This window comes from Chionomys nivalis, chromosome 1, assembly GCF_950005125.1.
Source record: "Chionomys nivalis chromosome 1, mChiNiv1.1, whole genome shotgun sequence".
Classification (NCBI taxonomy): domain Eukaryota; kingdom Metazoa; phylum Chordata; class Mammalia; order Rodentia; family Cricetidae; genus Chionomys; species Chionomys nivalis.
This window is the reverse complement of record NC_080086.1, coordinates 155788777-155811651: the sequence shown is the minus strand read 5'-3', so window position 1 is coordinate 155811651 and position 22875 is coordinate 155788777. Positions and strand designations below refer to the sequence as shown.

The 22875-nt window shown below is 40.1% G+C and overlaps 1 protein-coding gene across 3 annotated transcripts in view; it reads left to right on the top strand.

The window, feature by feature from the left end:
* Cul1 (cullin 1) overlaps window positions 1-22875 on the top strand; it is a 66950-nt gene that overhangs the window by 16412 nt on the left and 27663 nt on the right. For all 3 annotated transcript variants that reach the window (XM_057765382.1, XM_057765373.1, XM_057765389.1), the window contains exons 2-3: window positions 11556-11854; window positions 21865-22039. In XM_057765382.1, the coding sequence (XP_057621365.1) occupies window positions 11715-11854; window positions 21865-22039 (315 nt within the window). In that variant the 5' untranslated portion in view covers window positions 11556-11714. The remainder of the gene's footprint in view (window positions 1-11555; window positions 11855-21864; window positions 22040-22875) is intronic.

The following is a 22875-nucleotide window of genomic DNA, read 5'->3' as shown; positions in this document are numbered from 1 at the left end:
GTCCTCTGTTGGCAGATTTTTTTGACCAATTACTACTAGTATTTTGCAGTGACCAAACTTGAATTTACAACTTCTTGTGACTTTGGCCTATTTATTTGTGGGAAAGATCCTAGAAGTGGACTTCATGGTGGAAGGGTAAATGTTTCTATTTTTAGGGGGGAAAAAGCCAACTTGTATCAATGAACAGTTCTATGAGTTATAACTAGGTTGATTTTTTTTTTAAAGATTTTTATTTATTTCAAATTTTGTGTATATAGGGAGAGGTATGTGCACGTGTGTGCATACAGGTTGCCGCCAAATCTATAAAAGACATTGTCATATCTGGAGTTTAAGTTACAAGTAGTTGTGAGCTGCCTGACATTTGTGCTGGGAACTCTGGTCTTCTGCAAGAGCCCCAAGTATTCCTAACAGCGGAGCCCTCTTTCCAGCCCCCTGAATTTTAATAATGTTATTGTCTGTCCTTGAATGGAGGTTTGCAAGTACAAATCTGAGGCAGCTGTTGCCCTCCTTCCCTCTTTGTGGCACTCCTACACAGTCGGTTCATTGACCGTAATTCTTACTTTGAATTGTCTTTCTCATCTGGCCTTCGTTTTCCATTGCTGTTGTGGGTGTTGAGCCATTCGTTATCTCGGTTCTCTTGTTCAAGTTCCTATTAGGACGCTGCTTGTGTCCTCCTCAGGGTAAAGTTCACAAGTTGCCAGACTAACATTTATAAACTCAGGTTAATAGAATTCTTTTCTGCTCATAGCTACAGACTAAAGGCCTGTGTACACTTGGCACAAATGTGCCCTCCCTGCCTCTCAAGCTTTTTGTACACATTTGTCCCTCAATCTTGCCTGCTTTTTTGGAAAGGGGGGACACGTTTGAGACAGGGTTTCTCTGTAGCTTTGGAGCCTGTCCTGGAACTACCTCTTCTAGACCAGGCTGGCCTCGAACTGACAGAGATCTGCCTGCCTCTGCCTCCCAAGTGCTGGGATTAAAGATATGCACCACCTCCGCCTGGTTATCCTTGCCTGCTATATCCCATTCACTGTTCTTCCCTGTTTGTACTTCTGCTGTTGAGATATTGGTCACCCTTGCTGAAAGATAAAATCATTGTTTGAAAGCCTTCTTCTCGATCATTGTGGCCATCATTATGGCCAGACAAGACTTGTTTCCCTTCTAAACTTGTGTCTCCATTGTTATCTATGTCTTTATTAGTATGATGATAAATTATATACATCACATGACCTGTGCTTTGAAATCGTATTTTTTTCTGTTTATGTATTTTTCTGTTTACATAGGGCAGGGTTCAGTAATGTCACTAATCTTAGTGTTAGTTTAAAAGCACACACACACACACACACACACACACGGGGCTGGAGAGATGGCTCAGTGGTTAAGAGCATTGCCTGCTCTTCCAAAGGTCCTGAGTTCAATTCCCGGCAACCACATGGTGGCTCACAACCATCTATAATGAGGTCCGGTGCCCTCTTCTGGCCTGCAGACATACACACAGACAGAATATTGTATGTATAATAAATAAATAAATATTAAAAAAAATAAAAGCACACACACACACACATATATATATATATATATCAAATCATCTTCTGGCAATGTTTTCATACCTGTGAATGAACTAAATGAAATGCATAAAAATTTGAAACTAACATGTTTAAGTGCGATCGTTCCCCATCCATCTTTGCCTGCCCCACACCACATAGGATTTTTTTTCTTTATGTATGCTTGGTACCCAAGGATGCTGGAAGAGGGCACTGAATGCCTTGGAACTAGAGTTAAGGATGGTTGTGAGAGCCATGTGGGTGCTGAGACCTAATCTCAGGTACTATAGATGAGTAGCCAGTGCTCTTAACTGCTGAGCCATCTCTCTAGTCCCCTTTCCCTTTAAATGGCTTTGTTATCTTAAAATACACTTGTTTAAATTTACAAATAATTTAGCTCTAGGAAAGTTAGGGTTATGCATACATATCTAGTTCAGAATGTTTCTACAGCCTATAAGATTTCCTGTGCTTATTTGTAGTCATTCCCACCCTGCCCTAGGCAACCACTAATCTATTTCTGCCTAGGGATGCTTCTTCTGGACATTTCACACAATACAAAAATTACTTGTGTGATGTGTGGTGTTTTGTACCTAGGACCCACTTGATTGATATATTTTTAGGGTTCATCTGTGTTGTATCAGTACTTTATTTTTTTTAAAAAAAAAAGTTTACGTGTGGGTATTTTGCTTGTATTTATGTGTGTGTACCACATATATTACATTATCCCTGGAGGCCAGAACGGGACATTGGATCACTTGGAACTGGAATTACAGGTAGTTGTGAGCTGCTCTGTGGATGCCAAGAACCAAACCTGAGTCCTCTTGCAAGAGCAGCAGGTGCTCTTAACCACTGAGCCATTTCTCCAGCCCCTAGTACTTCATCTTTTTACATTATTAGTAATATTTAATAGTAGAGCTGCCTTGTATTTTGCTTATTATTTACTTGTTGATCAATGGTCATTTGAATTGTTAAACTTTTTAGACTTTTTGGCTTTATAAATAATGTGCCACAGACATTGGTATAAACATTTTTGTATATATATTTTTTTTAAATTGGGGCTAGATAACTTACTGGAATTGATAAACCACATGCTAAATTTGCTTTAACTAACTTAAGTTCTGTAGATACTTGCTGACTTGGAAAGAGATAAAAATAAGGCATTGGAAGTATTTATAATATCCCTGGGACTTGAGGAGCTGGTTTTGGTTGTTCAAGAAGCAGACTTTATTCTCCTTTGGACACATATTTGTTTCTTCTCTCAGAGCCATTGACTTAAAACCTTGAAATGGCCTAACGAAGTATAGATAAGCTTGACTAATATCTGTAGTAAACCTTTATTAGGAATTTAATTAAAAACTAGATGTGCTAGGGATAATACCATTCTACCATTGAACCACAGTGTCAGTCCTGATTTAATTTTCATGTTTCTTGTCAAATCGTAGTTTGAATAGAAGTTCCTTTCACTTTGTATTTAAAAGAGATAATCTAAATTTTAAGTGAGTTTTGTGAGCCTTAAATTTCAGTACTGAAATTATGTAGCTTTGCATAAAATAGTAAATGTTATGTACAAAAAGAATGCTGATTTTTGAATATACAGGTTATATTTACAACATACCAGTTTCTTTTCTGGTGTGCTTACATGGATTTACAAAAATGGTGAAAATTAGAAATAACTTACTAATGAAGATTCAAACAGAAGCTTTGTGTAGGTTTCAGTGTATCAGTGAAAGTCGAGGTTGTACAGTTACTAGCTCTTTTTGGCCTCACTTGGCAGCAACAAGTAGAGTTGTCATCACACCTGCACCGTGAAGCTTTTCAGCTGTCTTTTGCATGGTTCTTTTGGGAGCACCTGCTGTAATATTGAATTTAGAGGAACTCTTGGAAACAGACTCTTTGAGGAAGTGGAATAAGAGGCCCCACCTTCCTAAGGAAACAACTTGTGATGGCATAGAAAATAGATTGCAGAATTTCAAGTCTTAAGTTGAAATCCTTCCCACTCAGTAATACTGAGTTTGGACAAAATATGTAATGTCACCGAGCCTGTTTCTTTGTTTTCAAGGTGGAGATAGTGTCATGCAGAGAATAGTTATTTAAGGATTAAGTTAGATGAAGCAGCTTCTTTCAGAGCTGATGCACAGCTGCAAACCCTGCTGCTCAGGAGGCTCTTGAGTATGGGGCAACACAGCAAGACCCTGCCTCTGGGGGCTGGAGAGATGGCTCAGAGGTTAAGAGCACTGCCTGCTCTTCCAAAGGTCCTGAGTTCAATTCCCAGCAACCACATGGTGGCTCACAGCCATCTGTAGTGAGATCTGGTGCCCTCTTCTGGCATGCAGGCATACATGCTAGCAGAACACTGTGTATATAATAAATAAATCTTTAAAAAAAAAAAAAAAAAAGACCCTGCCTCTGAAACAAAACAAAAAGTGCTGTTTGGGTCAGTCTAGTGTAATGCCCTATAGTGAATATTAGTTCATTTCCTTCTGTGGTTGATAAGTGGACATGGGGCAGTTCTGCATGTTGGAATGGTATATCAAAAGCAGGCTATAGAAAATCACTGGGATTAATTAATTAATTTAACAAAATGTGTGTGTCTGTACTAGAGAGATTTCCTGGAGCAGCAGTGTGGAAAATGACTAGAAGGGCAAGGCTGGTGACAGTGAGAGCAGTGAAGACTTTTTAATGGTGCTGACCCAGATGGAGATAATGTCCAGTCTCTAGTAGTCCTGGATATAAAGAGACTGACTGGATTTAAGAAATAATGGCAAAGTTAAAATTAATAAAACTGATTTTTGTTGTTGTTTGGATAAGAGCAAGAGGAATCAAAGCCATTTCTCTTACCAAGGTGGGAAATAAAGGATATTTGTTTGAAAGTGGAGAGATGAGTCATGAGGCTAGACTTGGCTTGTAAAAGAAACCCTTCCTTCTCAGGGTTCAGGGAGAAAATGAAGGGTGTGATGTGTAAGTACTTTAACTGGTGCTCTCCCAGTTTTGAGCTAAGGAAAGTCAGGTAGGAGACCCGTCAGAAAGAAGGAAGGAAGGCTCTCAGGAAGTCTCAGATAGGGCTTTTGCAGTGAAGTTGCCTGCATTCTTGTTTGTCTTGAGACTGGGATACTAAGTATAATGATGACCAACTATTTGGCAGAGGAGTTTCAAGGTAGGCCCCTTTTAGGCTGTGTCTGAGTTATTGCTGGTTGCTTTGAGCCAAATAAACAGAGAACTGTTGTAGTGATATTTTATGTTTTAACAAAAAGCTTGCTTGAATATCAGAGTGCAGAGCTAAGCCACTAGGAACCAGGGAGTAGTCGCACACACCTTTAATCCCAGGACTGGAGATCGAGGCAGAGGGATCTGGACTACACAAGATTGAATCTGTCTACAAGAGAAGCAGAGCTCACACAAAGGTGATCCCAGAATTTGGGGTTACACGCCTTTAATCCCAGCATTAAGGAGGTGGAGACAGGAGAGATACGGCTGGGCGGAGAGAGGAATATAAGGGGAAGGAGATAGTCTTAAGGTTTGGAGAGCATAGCATTCTAAAGTCACACAGAGGACAGGATCGCTCCTTTGTTTGTCTGAGCATTGGTAGAGGTGAGAACTCTCTAGTGGCTTGGCTGCTTTGTTATTCTGATCTTCAGCTTGATTCCCAATATCTGCTACTGGGTTTTTATTATTCGTGCTACAAGCTGTCAGTAAAAAGTAGAGTGCAGACATTTGGAAATTTTTTTTTTTTTCAAAAAAAGAAGTGACGATAAGTAGAGGCCAAAGGAAAATGTGATATTAAAAGTAAGCTAAGAACTTTACATGGCACAGTAGGAAAAATACTTTGCAAGTATAAGAATTAGCTAGATACCTACTACCCATGACAGATTCAAGGGTGGGAAGGAGTGAATTTGGTTGGCTTTCCCTTGAGAAGAATACTTACAGGGGAACCCTGCTTCCACAGGGACACCTTAGAATTTCCCCAGGACTCACCTCACCATTACTCCAAGGCCAATGTGACTTTTATCTTGAAGGCCCCAGTCTGCTGCTTGAGCTGACAGACTTTGACTGCATGGTGCGGGCTTTTCAGACATGGAAAATGCTCTGTAGTATGAGATCATAGAGAACTCACCTAGATCTCAAAGTAAAGCTTGGAAGGCTAGGCAGCCAATGACAGAATGAGAAGACCCTTCAGTTAGCTCCTGCAGTGCATAAAACTTGAAGGTGAGATCTAACCTGCTGAAGATGCCAGGCACCTGGAACATGCAAGGAAACCTGTAGGCTGCAGTCAGATAAAAACCAAACAGGCCAGGTGGCCTGCAATAGGAAGGTCATCCAGATACAGCTGCTGAAACCCTTTGACACAGGACACCTCTAAGATACTGCACGTGGCTCAGATTTGCTTCCTCTTGTCTTATCCTTTTCTGTCTCCATTTCTTGCCTGGAGTGTTCTGTGCCATTGTATCCTAGAGTTGTATAACTTAGTTTTGATTTTTAGGTTTTAAGGGATTCACAGTTGCATTTGTCTTGAGGGTCAGAGGAATCTTTGAACTTGGACTTTGAATAGTGTTGGAACTGTGAAGGCTTTTGGAGAATCTTGGAGAAGGACTGAATGCATTTTGCATTATGAGATGAGTTTGAGTGTTTTGCGTGCCAGAGATGGACTGTCTAACTGTTCTAATTTAGGGAGATAGTTTTGGGTGTCAGATTGATAAGGAGTAGTCAGTCATGTGATGGCTAATCTTGATTGTCAGCTTAATTGGGTTGAGAAGTACCTTACACATTAGTAAAACACACTTCTGTATCTTTGAGGGCTTTTCCAGGAGGATTACGCAAGGGGAGACGACCACTCCTGAAGGTGATCAGCATTCAGCCACATTTACCTGCCATGATGCCTGATGGATCCCTGAAACTGACTAGCACGAATTCTTTTTCTTTTAAATTATGTCAGGTATTTTGTCATAGGAATGAAATAAGTAACTAATTCATTAGCTATCACATAGCTTATTTGTGAATTCTGCTTGTCCTCCCCATTCTTATAAACATTGAAGCCAAAGTCTGTTGTACACATGCAGTAGTTTCTCTAGGTCTGAATAATTTTACTGTACATTTCATAAGTATGTGCCACACTGTCAGGAAAAGCCAGGGTGTTGTGCATACTTTTTGTAAAGAAATAGAAAATGAATAATAATTTTATTGAGTAATGCCAAGGATCACTTAAATTTTTATTTAAATGATTATTTAATATATTTTATATACTTTAAAATGTTACTGTACTAAGGCTGGGGAGCTAGCTCACTGAGTAAATCACTTGTCACACAGACCTAAGGACCAGAATTTATTCTCTTACTCCCAAGTAAACGCTGGTGGTCCTGGGGGGTCCGCCTGTATTTGCAGCACTCAGAAGACAGAGTAATGATCCTTATAGCAAGCTGGCTAGCTACAGTCGCCAAATTGGCAAGCTTTTAGATTTAAGTGAGAGACACTGCCTGCCTCGGTGCGTATGGTGGAGAGAACTTAAGGAAGACGTCCCACATCAGCCTCTGGCCTCCAGCCACACACATGTGCCTACCACACCCACGAATGCACAATACATGACCAAAACTAGAACAGCTAAATTCAGTCTTATTTTAATTTAGAAGCAAACTTTCAGTGTACTTTCCTTGGACTCTAAGCTTTATTTTTAAAGGGGCCGTAACATTTTGTCTTGCTAGTTTTTTTTGTTTTGTTTTGTTTTTTTTTTCAGCAACAATCAACCTAACCAGTTACAGGTTTTTCTTGAAAACCCCTAATTCTTTTGTTCCTTTTACAACTCATCTTACTTTAACGCTTCTCCACTTTGGCTTCAGCAACAGCATCTGCTAAATGTATTTAGTCTCAGTTTATAGACATGAAGGCAGGAATGTCACATTTTGGAGTGTTTGCGAAAAAATTGAGATGAGCTTTATGGATTCTGCCTTTGAGTAGAAATGTACTTAAAAGTTTTAAGAATTTATATTTTTGGTGGTCTGTTTTCAAGGGAGTGATTCCTGAAGAAAAATAGTTTCTGACCTTTAGGTTAATGCAGTTGATGACTCTGAGACAGCCAGGTCTAGCATAGTGGAGGCTGTCCTGCACCTTGAGTATACAACCTCGTCTCTTAGCCCTGTTTATATTACTGCTGTGTCTTAGTTGCTCAAGACAAAAGTGAAGACTGGAAGCTGTTGTAATTCACAGGCTTCATGTGCCAGTGGCCACAACTGGTTCTGCTGTCTCTGTCTTTAGTTGGTGATCTTTTCTGCCTTTGTTGTCTGTCAGGAATATGTGACCTGTGCATCGTCCAGGAATTGGAAGGAGCCTGTATGGCTGGGGCTCCTAGAGAACACTGAAGTAGTCAGGGGACCCTTAGCTGCCTTAGTTGGCATCAGTTCCCTCATTGGCAACTTAATCTTCAGGCTACTTGGACCACACTCCCCAAATTGTGAAGTAGTGGATCCGTAAATGCTGTGTTCTCTAGAGCTTGGGGGATTTTTGTCACTGTGATGCCAGCAGTGCTTGAAAACAGCTCGATTTTCTAAGTAGTCTTGTTAAGGTTTTGTTGAAATTAACCGAGTTTTGGAACATTTTCTAGCCTTCTGGTTGTGGGCTAAGTTAAGGAACTTTTTACTTCTTAGTTAAAACTACCTGAGTTCTGTCTTAGGAAATCTGCTGAAATTTTCAGGGTTTTTTTTTTGTTTGTTTGTTTGTTTGTTTGTTTGTTTTTTGGTTTTTTTTTTTTGATGGCTTAGTTATAAGATGGAGGATGTGTAACTGGTAAAATAGTATATTTCTGATATCAGCAGTGACAATAACCAGTCATTTATGGATACCAATATTCTGCTTTACTGCTCTAGTTTTACAGACAGTTCATCTCCCCAGCGTTGGGTGCTGTGAAGGCAAATTAAACACACACACTTGTGTATTTGCACACACATGACCTAGACTGGCAAACTAAAGCCTCATCTTCTCCAGGCTATTGGAGCAGTTGGTGGACAACCCTAACTTGCTGAGGCGCCCTGTGTGGAGGGACTGCTCAGAGATAGTGGATATTTGGCTTTAGCTACAAGCTGCCTGCCCTGCGTGTCCTGGTCCCTGCAAGTTTGGAGACCCAGTGAAGCAGTGACAGAGTTTGCTCCTTGGTTGACCTTGAGTTTTATGGCCTGAATCACAAATACCTTCTTAGCCCAGATGACTTTCTGCTTTTTATTTCACAAATGCCTATAACTTATGAGAACTATTCCGCCTACACTGTGGACTGTACCAGCTTGCAATCTGCCCTTCAGACATTTCTGCAGTGTGCTTTTGTTTAATAGTTCCATTCAGACTTAGGTTTGGATTCCTCTGTCATATTAGTTACAGCATGCTGGTGTGAGGCTCTCTGGAGGATATTAAAAATGTAAGATAAGAGCCGGGCAGTGGTGGCGCACGCCTTTAATCCCAGCACTTGGGAGGCAGAGGCAGGCGGATCTCTGTGAGTTCGAGACCAGCCTGGTCTACAAGAGCTGGTTCCAGGAAAGGCTCCAAAACCACAGAGAAACCCTGTCTCGAAAAACCAAAAAAAAAAAAAAAAAATGTAAGATAAGTTTGTTCTTTAAAGTTGCCCATTTATGTATGTACTGACTTGGAAATCCTTGAGAACCTCTGATTATTTTTGAGTTTAGATACTCAGTATGGATAACCAGAGAAAAGGGAGCAGGTGGTTAGAAATTAAGGCACAGTATACAAAAATGGGACAGTAGAAAACACTGCATAGGGTATGTGTGTGGCAAGCATATTGCTTATGCTGGGATGGAAAATGTGTTGTGTATGCAAGTGTATAGAAGATGTCAGGAGACAGCTTGCGGGACCATGTGGTCCTGGAGATTGACCATTTATTAGGAATTAGGATGACAGTTTCAGGCTCTGCTGCTTTGAAAAGGGACAATGGCCTGGTCCAAGTGGACAGATGTATGAGAATTCAGTTTAGAGAAATGGTGATGATCACTGGAGGAGGAAACAACAGAGAACTAATCAATGTGATGGGTCCTTGACAGCATCAATAGCACTCTGTATCAGAATCCTCCCAAGAGTCCTGAACGGTGGATACGGCTTCACCATGTTCTGAGTTGGGCTAGATTCAGGTGGTAGAGAATAGTTTCCTCCATTGCTGGTAGCAATCAGAAACAACTGCATTGTTGATTCTAGTTTTGATGAATTTAAGTTCCCCATGGGGAATGAGGAAAGAAGTGATGGGGGAGGTATGTGTAAAGTTGATGCTCGTAGGTGGCAGCACCAGCCCAAATGCTGATTATTATCAAGTGGGGTGTTACTGTGATTCCGCCAAGGTGAATAAAAGAAAGATTGAAACTATGTAGGAAACATTTGCTGAGTTGTTGCTTTCTTTATATTTAAGTCTTATATTGCCTTTTTTTTTTTTTTTTTGGTTTTTCGAGACAGGGTTTCTCCGTAGCTTTTTGGTTCCTGTCCCAGAACTAGCTCTTGTAGACCAGGCTGGCCTCGAACTCCCAGAGATCTGCCTGCCTCTGCCTCCCGAGTGCTGGGATTAAAGGCGTGCGCCACCACCGCCCGGCTTTATAATTCACATTTGAACATGTTTGGATGTATGAAATAAAATACTTTTAGGGTAGAAATGATGGTTTGGTTTCATAAAATATTTAGTGCTATAGCTCACATTATAAATGTTAGAAATAATTGAAGTTTCAGTAGTCAAAACAATCCATATGCACTACCTGGAAGGCCTTAAACAGACCTTGTATTGTGTGGAGCTTCATGATGTTGATGAGGAGATAGGGTGTGCTGAATGACTTGAGGTATCTCAGGCTTTGATTTGTAGAATGGCAGCCTGTGCTGTATTTCGTGAAGCCATTAAAAGAGCTCAATTTTTTTTTTTTTTTTTTTTTTTTTTTTTTTTTTGGTTTTTCGAGACAGGGTTTCTCTGTGGTTTTGGAGCCTGTCCTGGAACTAGCTCTTGTAGACCAGGCTGGTCTCGAACTCACAGAGATCCACCTGCCTCTGCCTCCCAAGTGCTGGGATTAAAGATGTGTGCCACCACCGCCCGGCTGAGCTCAATGTTTTTTAACATTTGCACTTAGAAGTACTTTTTGAAACCTCTACATTTTAATGTTGTGTGCATAAACAATTCTAAAGTATGTGTGCATTGTGAAGTACCAATTAAATACAGTGTGGGGGCTGGAGAGATGGCTCAGTGGTTAAGAGTGTTGCCTGCTCTTCCAAAGGTCCTGAGTTCAACTCCTGGCAACCACGTGGTGGCTCACAACCATCTGTAATGAGGTCTGGTGTCGTCTTCTGACCTGCAGACATACACACAGACAGAATATTGTATACATAATAAATAAATATTTAAAAAAAAATACAGTGTGGTATTCTATAAGGTCCCTGAGCCTTACAGATTGTTTTTAAAATAGTGTCATACACTCAGAAATAATAACCATATTATTACAATATCACCATATTAATAATACCACAGCCATTTGGTAAGCATCTACTGTCAGGATTCCTGAATCCAAGGTACATTGTATATTTTGATAATTCTTCCCAAATTCCCTTACTAAAAGAGCCCTGTGTCTGTTCATCTACACTTTTTTCAATGTTAGCTTTTCTGCAAAGTGCTGAGTGAAGAATTTCTAAAACTTACAGGCCACTAGTAAGGTTGTGCTACTTTTCCTACTAGTTAGCTAACTCTTCCTATTTTTCTGGGATTCCCAAGCATGCTCTCTGCCATATCTTCTTTAGAGTTTGTCTGTTGTAAAGGTCCAGTGCTGTGTTTCAACCTTGGATGACTTTAGAAGATAAAGAATGACAGCAGTCTATTTTTGCTTCTTTTTCTCAACTTTTTCCAAGAGCGCTAGTAATTAAATGATTTTGGATGAAATGTCTAAGCATATTTTACACTCAGACCTATTATTTGGACACCCACAGATTGTTGGATTGGGTTGCCTTGTTACCTACCCCAGAAAGTTAGAATTGATCAGTGTTTCTTTATTTTCTTTTCAGGTTTGCCTGCAATGAGATTTTATTCTCTACACTTAAAGAACATTCTTTCTGAGCTGCTGTGAATAAATTTGGAATGATACTGTCTATTTTCAACTAATGGAGAATTAGCTGTGTCTTTACAAGGGTTGCTGTACTGGACAACTTCAGAACATCCTCATAATGTCATCAAACAGGAGTCAGAATCCCCATGGACTGAAGCAGATCGGGCTTGACCAGATCTGGGATGACCTCAGAGCTGGGATTCAGCAAGTATACACCAGACAAAGCATGGCGAAGTCCAGATACATGGAGCTCTACACGTATCCTCTTGCTTGAGCTGTGCTTGGTGTGTCTAGAGTCGTGACTATGTAGTGGTATGTTCTTTTAATTATTAGAAATGTTATGTCATATTTCTTCCTTATCTGCAATAAAATCAAAAATTTGTTTTTTTTTTACCTTTCTGTTTTCAGCAGAGGTAATTTGATTAGTGAAGGTGGTGCTGACTAGTGCCTGCAGATGTTTACATTTGAAATTTACCTGTCGTCCCCCACACACACCCGTGCGCCCCTGCTTTTTAGCAGGGACTGTGCACATGTGTGTGTTTGTGCACGCAAGTGTTTACAGTGCACATGTGGAGGTTAGAGGATAACTTGTAAGAGTCAGTTCTCTCCTGCCAGCACAGTCTGGGTCTGGGGATTGAACCTACGACTTTAGGCTTGGCAGCAAACACTTCTACATGCTGAGCCTCTTGCCAACCTTATAGCCTCCCTTTATATCAGCAGGTTCTACATCGATAGATTCAACAATTACTGATTGAAAACTATTTGAAAAAAGGGCTCTTTATTAAACATGTAGACCTTTTTTATCATCATTCTCCGAGCAGTATGACAACTGTTGTATAGGCATTTTGTATTGTATTTTATTAGGCATTTTAAGTAATCCAGAGGTGATTTAAAGTATGAGGATGCAGATGAATTGTATGCAAATATATTGTCATTATTTATAATCTAATAATTTAGATCTCCCCCCGGGGAGATCCTATAACAGGTACCCTCTTGTATTAGTTGCTTTTCAGTTTTTCTGTTGCCGTGATGAGATGCCGTGGCCAAAGCAACTTATAAAAAACATTTAGTAGGAACTTTCTTAGAGTTTCAGAGGGTGAGTTCATGACCATCATATTGGGGAACATGGCAGCAGGCAGAGAAGCATGGTGCTGAGGCAGTGACTGGGGGCTCACATTTTAACCACCAGTTGGAGGCAGAATGGGTTATGGGGAAGCAAGGTATGAGCTTTTGAATCCTCAAAGCCCATTCCCAATGACTCACCTCCAACAGGGCCACTCCTCCCAGTCCTTCAGAAACAGTTTCGTCAACTATTGAACAAACATTGAAATATATGAGCCCATGAGAGCCACACCTGTAAACACTGAGAAGTAACTTTAATTTTAAAATTCAGGTCCTTAGCAATAATAACCATATTTCTAGATGTTCAGTAGACTGACTAGATTATAGAAAGTTTTGTGGGCAGTATTGACCTAAGTGGTTTAAATCATTGAGACTGCCTTCATTTCACAGGAGAGTATGGTAGTTGTATCAGAAAGTCTGGTCCAGAAAGTTCTAAAATATTTTCTATTTGCTCTTTACCAGGTAAAAACTGCTTACCAGTTTTAAAGGGCTCACATACAACAAAAGCTTGATGATTATGGTTTTGTCTTACAAATGCGGCACTAAGAGCACAGTAGCTACTTTTCTGGCTGTTCTCACAGAACGGCTTAGGGGAAGACGGGTTTAAATGTGTTTATAGTTCACAGGCACAGTTCATCACAACCAGAGAGACTTGGTAGCTTATGGTAGCAGGAGTGTGCAGCTGCTAAAGGCAGTGCCCACAGCAAGCAGGCAATGAGTTCTTGTGTTCTTCTTGCTCCTCTCTCCCTGTAGTCCAGCGATGCTGTACTGTCATGGGTGGTACAGCTCACATCCCAGGTTAATCCTCTTTCTGAATTCCTTCATACACACCCAGAGGTATTCTTTATAGGTGATCCTGAGCCCCCAGCAACTCCACAATTGAGATAACATCACAAAAAACTTTTCATTGGTCTTTGGTCCATAATGTGTATGAAGGACTATGCCTCTTGCAAAGGTTATGAGATTATAAAAGGCATAGTTCCTACTGTTACAGCACTCAGACCCAGTTAAATTTGTATTTTTATAAAGATTTATTTTTATTTAGTGTGTATGAGTGTCTTACCTGCATGTATGTCATGTATACCACACCCATCCCTGGTGCCTGAGGAGACCCAAAGAAGACATCGGATCTCCTGGAACTGGAATTGTGGATGATTGAGAACTGAACCCTGAGCCTCTGCAAGAGCCACCAGTGTTCTATACAACTAAGCCATCTTTCCAGCTTCTAACTTGTAGTCAGTCAGTCAGTCTGTCTGTCTGTCTCCCTCTCCCCCCCTTTCCCCCCAGCCCTTTTCTTGTTTTTTCAATACAGGGTTTCTCTGTAACCTGTCCTGGAACTAGCCCTTGTAGACCAGGCTGGCCTCAAACTCACCTGCCTCTGCCTCCCAAGTGCTGGGATTAAAGGCATGTGCCATCACTGCCCGGCTACTTTGTAGTTTCTTGATTCTATACAGATATAAAATTGAAATTAGAACTCACCAGCCAGACTTGGTGACTCAGGTCTTTAATCCCACCAGGATGGTAGAGCCAGGATGGTCAGGAGTTCAAGGCCATCCTCAACATAGCAAGTTCAAGGCCAGCTTCAGCTACATGAGCCCTTCTAAAAATGAATGAATGAGTGAATGAATGAATGAATGAATGAAGCTCAGCTAACTGAGCAGATTGGTACTGATTCCAGGACTTTAAAGTTGCTCATTTAATGGAGGTGTAAGTTTAAAACTTTAGTAATATCAATATTTATCAAAATAGGTTATATAACATTTCAAATATTTTAATTTTAGAATATTAAAACATTAACGTAGATAAATGAAACTGTGTATCTAAACTAAATTGAATGTATATGCATAGTATACATGTGTTTTCATATTTAAATATATTTTTACTGTAGAACTTTTTGAAAAATAGCAACTTTGAGGAGCTGGGGGGATAGATGCCCTAACTTAAGAGTACATCTCTTGTAGAGAACCAGCTTCAGAGACTTGGACTCTTCTTGTCTTCTCAGGCAATCCCACTCACGTACACATGCACATAGACAGAGGCATATACATAATTAAAAACAAGTTAAAAAAATAAAAACAATTTTGGGCTGTCAAAGTGGTTTGGTTAATAAAGGCCCTTGCTACCAAGCCCTACACTGAGTTCAGTCCCTGGATCCTACATGGTAGAAGTTAAGAACCAACTGCTGCAAGTTGCCCTCTGACCTCTATAGGCACACTGGGGCATATGTGCCACCCCATCCCCTAAAATAGACATAAAATAATTGGTTAGCATATGGGGCTGCCAGATGTGGTGATGTGTACACCTTTAATCCCAGTACTCAGTAGGCAGAGGCAGGCTGACCTCTCTGAGTTCAAGGCCAGCCTGGCCTACCTACCAATTCCAAGCCAGACAGAGCCATAGGGTGAGACCCTACCTCAAAAAATAAAATTAAATAAAAGCTTGGAGCTAGAGAGATAGATGGCTTAGTAGTTAAGAGCACTTTCTGCTCTTCTGAAGAACCTGAGTTTAGTTCCCAGCATCCATACTGGGCAGTTCACAGCAGCCTGTATCTCCAGGTCCAGGGGATCCCAATACCTTCCTCTGACCTCCTTGGACACACACATACAAATAATGTACTTTTATTTATTTGTTTATTTATTTTTTGGTTTTTCTTTTTTATAATTTATTAACTTTATTTTATGTGCATTGCTGTGAAGGTGTCAGATCCCCTGGAATTGGAGTTACAGATAGCTGTAAACTGCCATGTGGGTGCTTGGAATTGAACCTGGATCTTCTAGAAGAGCAGCCAGTGCTCTTAACCACTGAGCCATCTCTCCAGCCCCTATTTTTTTGGCTTTTCAAGACAGGGGTTTTTTTTTTTGTTGTTGTTTGTTTGTTTTTGTTTTTTTTTCTGTATAACGGTCTTGGCTGTCCTGGAACTCGCTCTATTGATCAGAAGATCAAAATCTCGAAAATCACAGAGATCCTACTGTCTCTGTCTCCCGAGTGCTGTGATTAAAAGTGTGTGCCACCACCGCCCAGCAAATAATACAATCTTTAAAAAAAATTTAAATTAGTACCAGCTTAATTGAAGTATTCATCACTTAAAAAATTAACTCATTTCAGAAGTGTGCAGTACAGTGTTCAGTATATTTAATGTTTAAGATATATATTTTTTTATGTGTTTTATGTGCATATATATGTCCCAGATCCCCTGCAACTGGTTTACAGACAGCTATGAGCTGCCATATGAGTGCTAAGAATTGAAACCAGGTCCTTTGGAAGAGCAGCTGGTACACTTAACCACTGAGCTAACTCCAGTCCTCTTAGGGTATTTCCGTCACCCCAGAAAGACTCCTTGTTCTCATTAGCAGTTGAATCTACATGTACCACCACCACTGCCATCTCTGGCAGCCACTTCTAGTTTCTATTAATTTGTTTATTCTAGACTTTTCCTGTAAATAATTATACAGTATATGGTTTTGTGTCTGATATCTTTCACTTAGAGTAATGATCAGAACCTTCGTCCTTCAGTGTTAATCAGAGCTTCATTTCCTTCATGACTGTATGGATATTTTACATTGTGCATGTCCGTCAGTGATCTTTGTTATTCCCATGTGTTTGCTGTTAGGTGCGCTGTTAAGAACATCATGTACTAGTTGTTGAGTGACCATATGTTCTCTCGTTCTCTTGGGTAGATGCCTGTGAGAGAAATTGCTGAATCATAGATATGTTGTGTACGTTTAAGAAAATGGAGTCTTTGCTACATGAGTGGGTAGTATGTCTCACAGGATTTGGCTTGCTAGGTCTGACTTGTGGCTGACTGACTTGTAGACTAAGAGGCGGGAGACCTGGTGGGGTTTCGTTATGCACAAAAGCAGACCAGCATTACTTTGGTGACCAAGGAAATTCCATTGCTTATCCTTTTGTGTGTGTGTATGTCTAATTTTTAAAATATTTTCCTTTTTGAGATGGACTCACTATTACAACACAGACTAACCTTAAATTTGATCCTCCTGCCTCAGTCTACCAAGTGCTAGGATTATAGGGTTGTGATGCCTGGCCCTGGGAAATTTTTTTTAAATTGATTGTTTAATTTGTGTGAGTGTGCATGCATGGTAGCAGGGAAGGGGTTCTTTTCATGGTGTGCATGTGGAGATCAGAAGAAAACCTCCTGGAGGTACTTCTTTCCATCTATCTTTATGTGGATTTTAAGGTCAAGTTCAAGTTGACAAGTTTTTATGTAAACTTCAGCAGCCCAAAATTTCTTTAATATGTAGTTTTTCACTAACTTAGGTCGATTCTTTTTCTGGTAGATTATTTTGTTTTATAGAGCTGTGAGAAAGTAGAAACTTTCTATGCTTAAAGAAATAGGAATTATTTTCTAGGGAGGTGAGTAAATAATAGAATTCTTTCCTTTTGAACTTCAATTAAGTAATGAAATTTTGTATTCACTTCTCAAGGTTATTACATAGCCTGGCTCGGCTCAGGAAATTTTTAGTTTTTAAAAAGTTCTAATGTTTAAAAAAAAATCAAAAAAAACCACTCAAAGTTTATTTTCCAACAGAGAACATCAGCAGGCAGTGGAAGTATTAGAAGCATTCATCCAAAGATCACATCGCAGAAGAAGCCACTGCTCTGTACTTGGCTGCTTCAGTGTGAACAGCTGCTGTTGAGTTCTCTCTCCATTCCAGAAGGAAGAGGTTAGCTTAGTAAAAATCATTCTGAGTGCTAGAGTCAGGTGGAACAACCAAGAAACAAAACTGGAGTAATAGATCCACATTTCAAGAAAGGCCTTTGACACAGGAGAAAATTTCCTCACTCATAAATTGGGCCTTTCTTAATGAGACCCTCAACAGCATTTCATTGTCTGCTAATAGCACATGTATGAAAGGTAATTAAAATAAAGGGATCAGTCGAACATTGTAACTGTCCAGCTGTTCCTACCAGTGCAGCCACTCGTAGGTTTCAGGCTGGCCCTTGAAGTAGAAAGTGGGGCCCAGTGGTAGCTTGTCTATCCAGGTGCACAAGCCTCTGAGTTTGATTCCAAGCATGACCAAAAAAAAAAATTATGTTTATGCAATTTTTTTTTCATTAGGTAGAGCAATCAAAGCTTTTGCCCAGAATTCTGCTATTTCCACTTCTATCCTTTGTCCAGTCCTCAGGGAAGAAAGCCTCATGACAAAGCAGTCAGGCTTCCTGAGCTCTGTCCGTCACTTGAGGCAGCATTGTGCTGATGTCTTTCCTTTACCTGGTGAATGAATTCTAAAACTCCACCCTTCTATTTTCTCTCAGTAGTGCTGTAAACTAAATAGTTTTCCCAGCTGGTTTTCCTAAAGTCTTCTTTTTCTCAGCAATCCTGTAAGGGTCTCATCCATCTTCAGCCTTGACCATTTATCTCAACAAGTCAGAACATAAGCATGTGTACCTGTCTTGTGATGGCATAGAATTTATACCGCTTGGGCTAGAATCCTCACCCATCCAGTGTGCTTAGCTCTTGTGCCTGCAGCACATGCTTGTCCCCAATGCTGCAGCACCTGGCAGTTGTCTCCTCACTGTTGGCTGCTGTTTTCTACTCAGATCTGCACTTTTCCCTGATTCTCTTCTGTAGATACTGGGGTGGAAAGTATTGCAGGTGACGCTTCCTATTTCTGCCTGCCTACTGCAGATTTCTGTTTCCTTCTGTAGAAAATAATTACAGAAAAGCGGATCAAAAAGAATAAATAGCAGATTGTTTTCAAAACGGATTGTTGATGATCTACATCCTTTTTGGTATAACTGTCTAAACCAGTAAATATATTTGGATGTTTCATCTTGTACTTTAGGAGTCTTACTTTTCACCTATTAGCATGTCTTACATCAGATGAACCTAAACATAGGAACATTTTTAGAACTTTATCAAATGTGATCTACTATTTTGCTTGGTCTGCATTTGTCCAAACTTTTAGAATATGCCTCACCCAAGTCTACACCACAGATGTCTGATTCTAGTTGCTCTGGAAGCTGAGGCAGGGTCCTTACAGGTTTAGTCCTCCTTGGACTACAGAGGCAGGTTCAAAGCCAGCCTCGGCAACTAAGTGAAGTAAACAGAAAGGAGCTGAGGATATACAGCACAGTGAATGGTGTGGCACTTGCCTAGCATATGAGGTCTTGGGTTAATTCCAGTGCTGCAAATATAAATTAAGGTTCTAAAGGGAGTAACTAGTTTATATAAAGAAATGTAGCTAGCAAAAATATGGGAAAATACTCAACCTTGTGACTTCTAAAGAAATAAGGGATTGAAGTGAAAGTTTTAGAGAGCCTAGTCAGGTGGAAAGCAGTCGTAAAGAACTGACAGCCAGTGTTGGCGACATTGGGGAGAAAGTGGGCTAAGCTCCCACAGTGCCGGTGGAAGTACTGCTGTCTTTCTGGGTATAAATTTAGAGACCCGTTTCTCAAAAGATAAAAGTACATAATGGTTCACCAATTTATTTGCTTTTTAACTTTTAACTCTACCTTAAAGAAATTGTTGTATTTAAATTATGTGCTCACGGCTCTTCATATTTTGATAATAAGAAGCAGCAGAAAACAGCCTTGGTCTTATCTGTATATTTAGTTACCAGGTGTGTAATAAATGGGTAAGGATGTGCTCCTCAGTAGTAGGACCTGTGCCCAGCTACCCAGAGTGCTCTGAAGATTGTTAATTGATTTGGAATAATGCTCATATGATACCTTATATAAACTCTTCTACTTTTGAAACAGGTGATAAACATGTGCTATGTGGAGAGAGGCTCTGGTTGTGTGTTGGAGCTGGTTTTTAAACAATTCTCTTCCTTTCAGTATAAACATGCATTTGAAGGTAGATTTTTATTTTTCTTATTTAACTCTTGATATATACTCCACAGAAATTGCTGCATGACTTTTTTGTTTTTTATTAGTGTAAATATGGTATGTTCACTATTCTCCTTCCAAACTTGATGCATGGTGTATATATTCAGATTAAACATTATAAAATGGGTTTCCGGAATGATGACTCAGTGGTTAAGAGCACTGACTGATCTTCCGAGAATCTGGGTTTGATTCCTGGTGCCACATAGTGGCTCACAACCACCCAGAGCTCTTGTTCTAGGGACTCAGTACTTTCTTCTGTAAGTACCAGGCATAGACTTGGTACACAGACAACATTTAGACACTCACACATACTCAAGTTAGGCACTCACACATACTCATAAAAAAATAATCCTTAAAAAGAAAAATTCTGTACTTTGTCACACTTAATTGCAAGTAGCCTTTGCTTTTGAAATATGCCATGAGGTGTATTACTTGCTTTGGTGGGATATATCTTTTCAGAAATGTATATAATTGCAGACCAGAGAGAGCTGTTTTATGACCTGTCAGTCTGATTATACCAATGATATTCTGCCTCTTGCTGTTGTTATTTTGTAAAAGCATTCTGCTAGCTGATGAGGGCAGGAAGCTGGTTCTGGTTGGTTTGTGGTGCTAGGACTTGAACCCAGGGTCTCCTTTGCTCGTGAACTTTATTGCCGGCTCAGCAGGAGGTGTGTCTAATACAGGTTCTAGTGGATGTCAGTCAAAATTTAGTTCAGCTTTTCACTTTTAAGTTGTAGTTGGGGAAAAAGTGGATGGAAAGTGGCTCTGTTTAGTTTTGTTGTTTTAGTTAGATTTTCCCTTAGAAAATAGAAATGATCTGAGTTCTGTAATAATTAGAAGTAAAGTTGATTGCCCAGTGTGTGCACGTGGAAGTACTATCAATGCTGTGGGTAGCAGCCGTTTGAGGCAGCCTGGGTCCTCAGCGTTGATGACTGTGGGGCAAACATTGCAGCATCCTCTCTCTTAGGTAACGGTGAAGTGAGTGGTTGGAGATGAACTTTGAGGTGGGCTTTTTCACCAGGCCTAGCAGGGCAGCCGCTCCAGGAGTGCCTGTGCAAGAGCCACCAACAGGATCTTGCTACAGACTTTCATTCCTGTTAAGCCTGAAGAACTCAGTCATTTCACTGATGCTGGGAGAGTTGTAGGGTCATTTTCAGAGCCTGACTCCAACTTGGCGCTGTAACATAACCACACTGTCTCAGAGCATTTCCTACCACTGCTAGTAGGAAACCCCGACAGATCTGAGAGAAGAAAATCCTAGATCACTGCTTAGCTTCCAGCCAGCTTCCCTGCCAAAGAAACTTTGAGGGGGTCCTTGGGAAAGATTCAGTGTTTAAAAGTCAGCGTGTGAATTTGTTATGGTCTGTGGCCGACCTAGTATTGTGTAATCAGCCCACTGTCGGCAGGTATCTTATTGCCTTTTAGATTTTTTTTTATTTCTACTGCTAAATATGCTTCCTCTTTATTCTTGTGTTTCATTTTTTGTCACATTGTACTTTATTTTTGATTTAAAAATGACTTATGACTAGCTCTGCCCTACTTAGTGTATTTTTAGATACCTTCCGTTTTATCCCGTGTATAAGCATTTCATTTGTTTTTATAATAGAATTATTTCAATATATGTGACTAGATCACATTTTGTTTTTCCATGAGTTGGTAGGCATTTGGGTTGTTTTCTTTTTCGACTGTTATGAGTAGTGTGGCTCTGTGTGTGCATCCGTGTCTGTGTTGATACAGTTACCAAACTGACTTTGATAAAGCGGCTGTATCAGTTTGCTTACCCACTAACAATGTATGGCAGCTCTGTTTTTTCCCATTCTGGCCAATCCTTATTTTGTTTTTAACTTTAGCCATCTTAGTGAATATGAGGTAGTCATTGTGGTTTGATTTGCGTTCCTCTGGAGGTTAATGGTATTAAAGATCTTTTCGTGTGTTTATTGACATTAATATATCTTTTAGATCTTTTTTGCTTATGTTCAATTATTTGTCCTGTTAACTGTGTTTTAAGAGTTCTTTATATATTCTACTTATGGTCCTTTCTTGGATTATAGCTTAACAATATTTTCTACTTTGTGGATTGTCTTCATTTTTTTAAAAAGATACTGTTTTATTATATATGTTGCATGAACCTGAGTAAGTATATGTTTACCATGTGCATGCAGGAGCCCATACAGACCAGAAGAGCTTTTAGCAGGTTTTGATCAATATATTGAGAATATACATAAACAAGAAGGAAATGTTCGCGTTAATCACTGTTAGCATCTAAGGTATATGTCATCTCCTTAACTCTCTCCAAGTCACGTTTACAACTACTGCACTAGTGTGCATCAGTCCAACCAGGCTCGGGGAGCCGGAGTCCCTCCTGCCAAGTCAAAAAAGGGGCAGACTCCTGGGGGAGCCCAGTTTGTTGGCTTGGAGTTATACAAGCGATTGAAGGAGTTTTTGAAGAATTACTTGACAAATCTTCTCAAGGTAAGATGTCTCACTGATATACGAAACATATAAAAACACTTTGTTTTAATTTTTCTTTCTTTTTCTATTTTTATGGTTTTTCGGGACAGGGTTTCTTTGTAGTTTTGGGACCTGTTCTAGAACTAACTCTTGTAGACCAGGCTGGCCTCGAACTCACAGAGATCCACCTGCCTCTGCCTCCCGAGTGCTGGGATTAAAGGCGTGCGCCACCACCGCCCGGTTTATTTTTTCTTAAGTGTAGCAGTTTTGCCATGACTGTCATTCTGTCCTGACACTAGCCCATTGATACAGCTACCCGCATCCTGTGATTTAAAAGCGTTAGCTCAAACAATTGCTGGCAATGATGAATCTTTTTCTTAGCCTTCTGCCTTTGGTGTTTAGTAGTCTGTTCTGTAACAAAGGAAGTAGGCTACCTACACTCAGCCGTTGGGTGGGCAGGTAGCTCCCTCATCTGCTGTTGTACATGACGTCTTCAATCATTGTGGCTTTTGCTACTCTACCCGGGAAGGTTCTTTGTCTCTTCTGTGTATATAGGGGTTTTTGTTTTTTAATTTATGAAGAGGGTATAGAGTGTTTTCTGTATGCTGCACAAAATGCTTTTTTCTTCATTATTTTACAAGCTAAGTGGAAGCATTATAACAGATTGTAGTTGACTGACAAGTTATGACTAATATTCTACTTTAAAGTTCTTAAACTTGAAGTGTCTTGCTATATAGCCCCTGCTTTTTGAATTCGCAGCACTTGTAAGCAAAGTATGTTCTGTTTTCAGTAGTGGCTCCATCAGCAACACATTTGCATTTTACATGTGGAATAGGCCAGCTTTGCATTTTAAAATT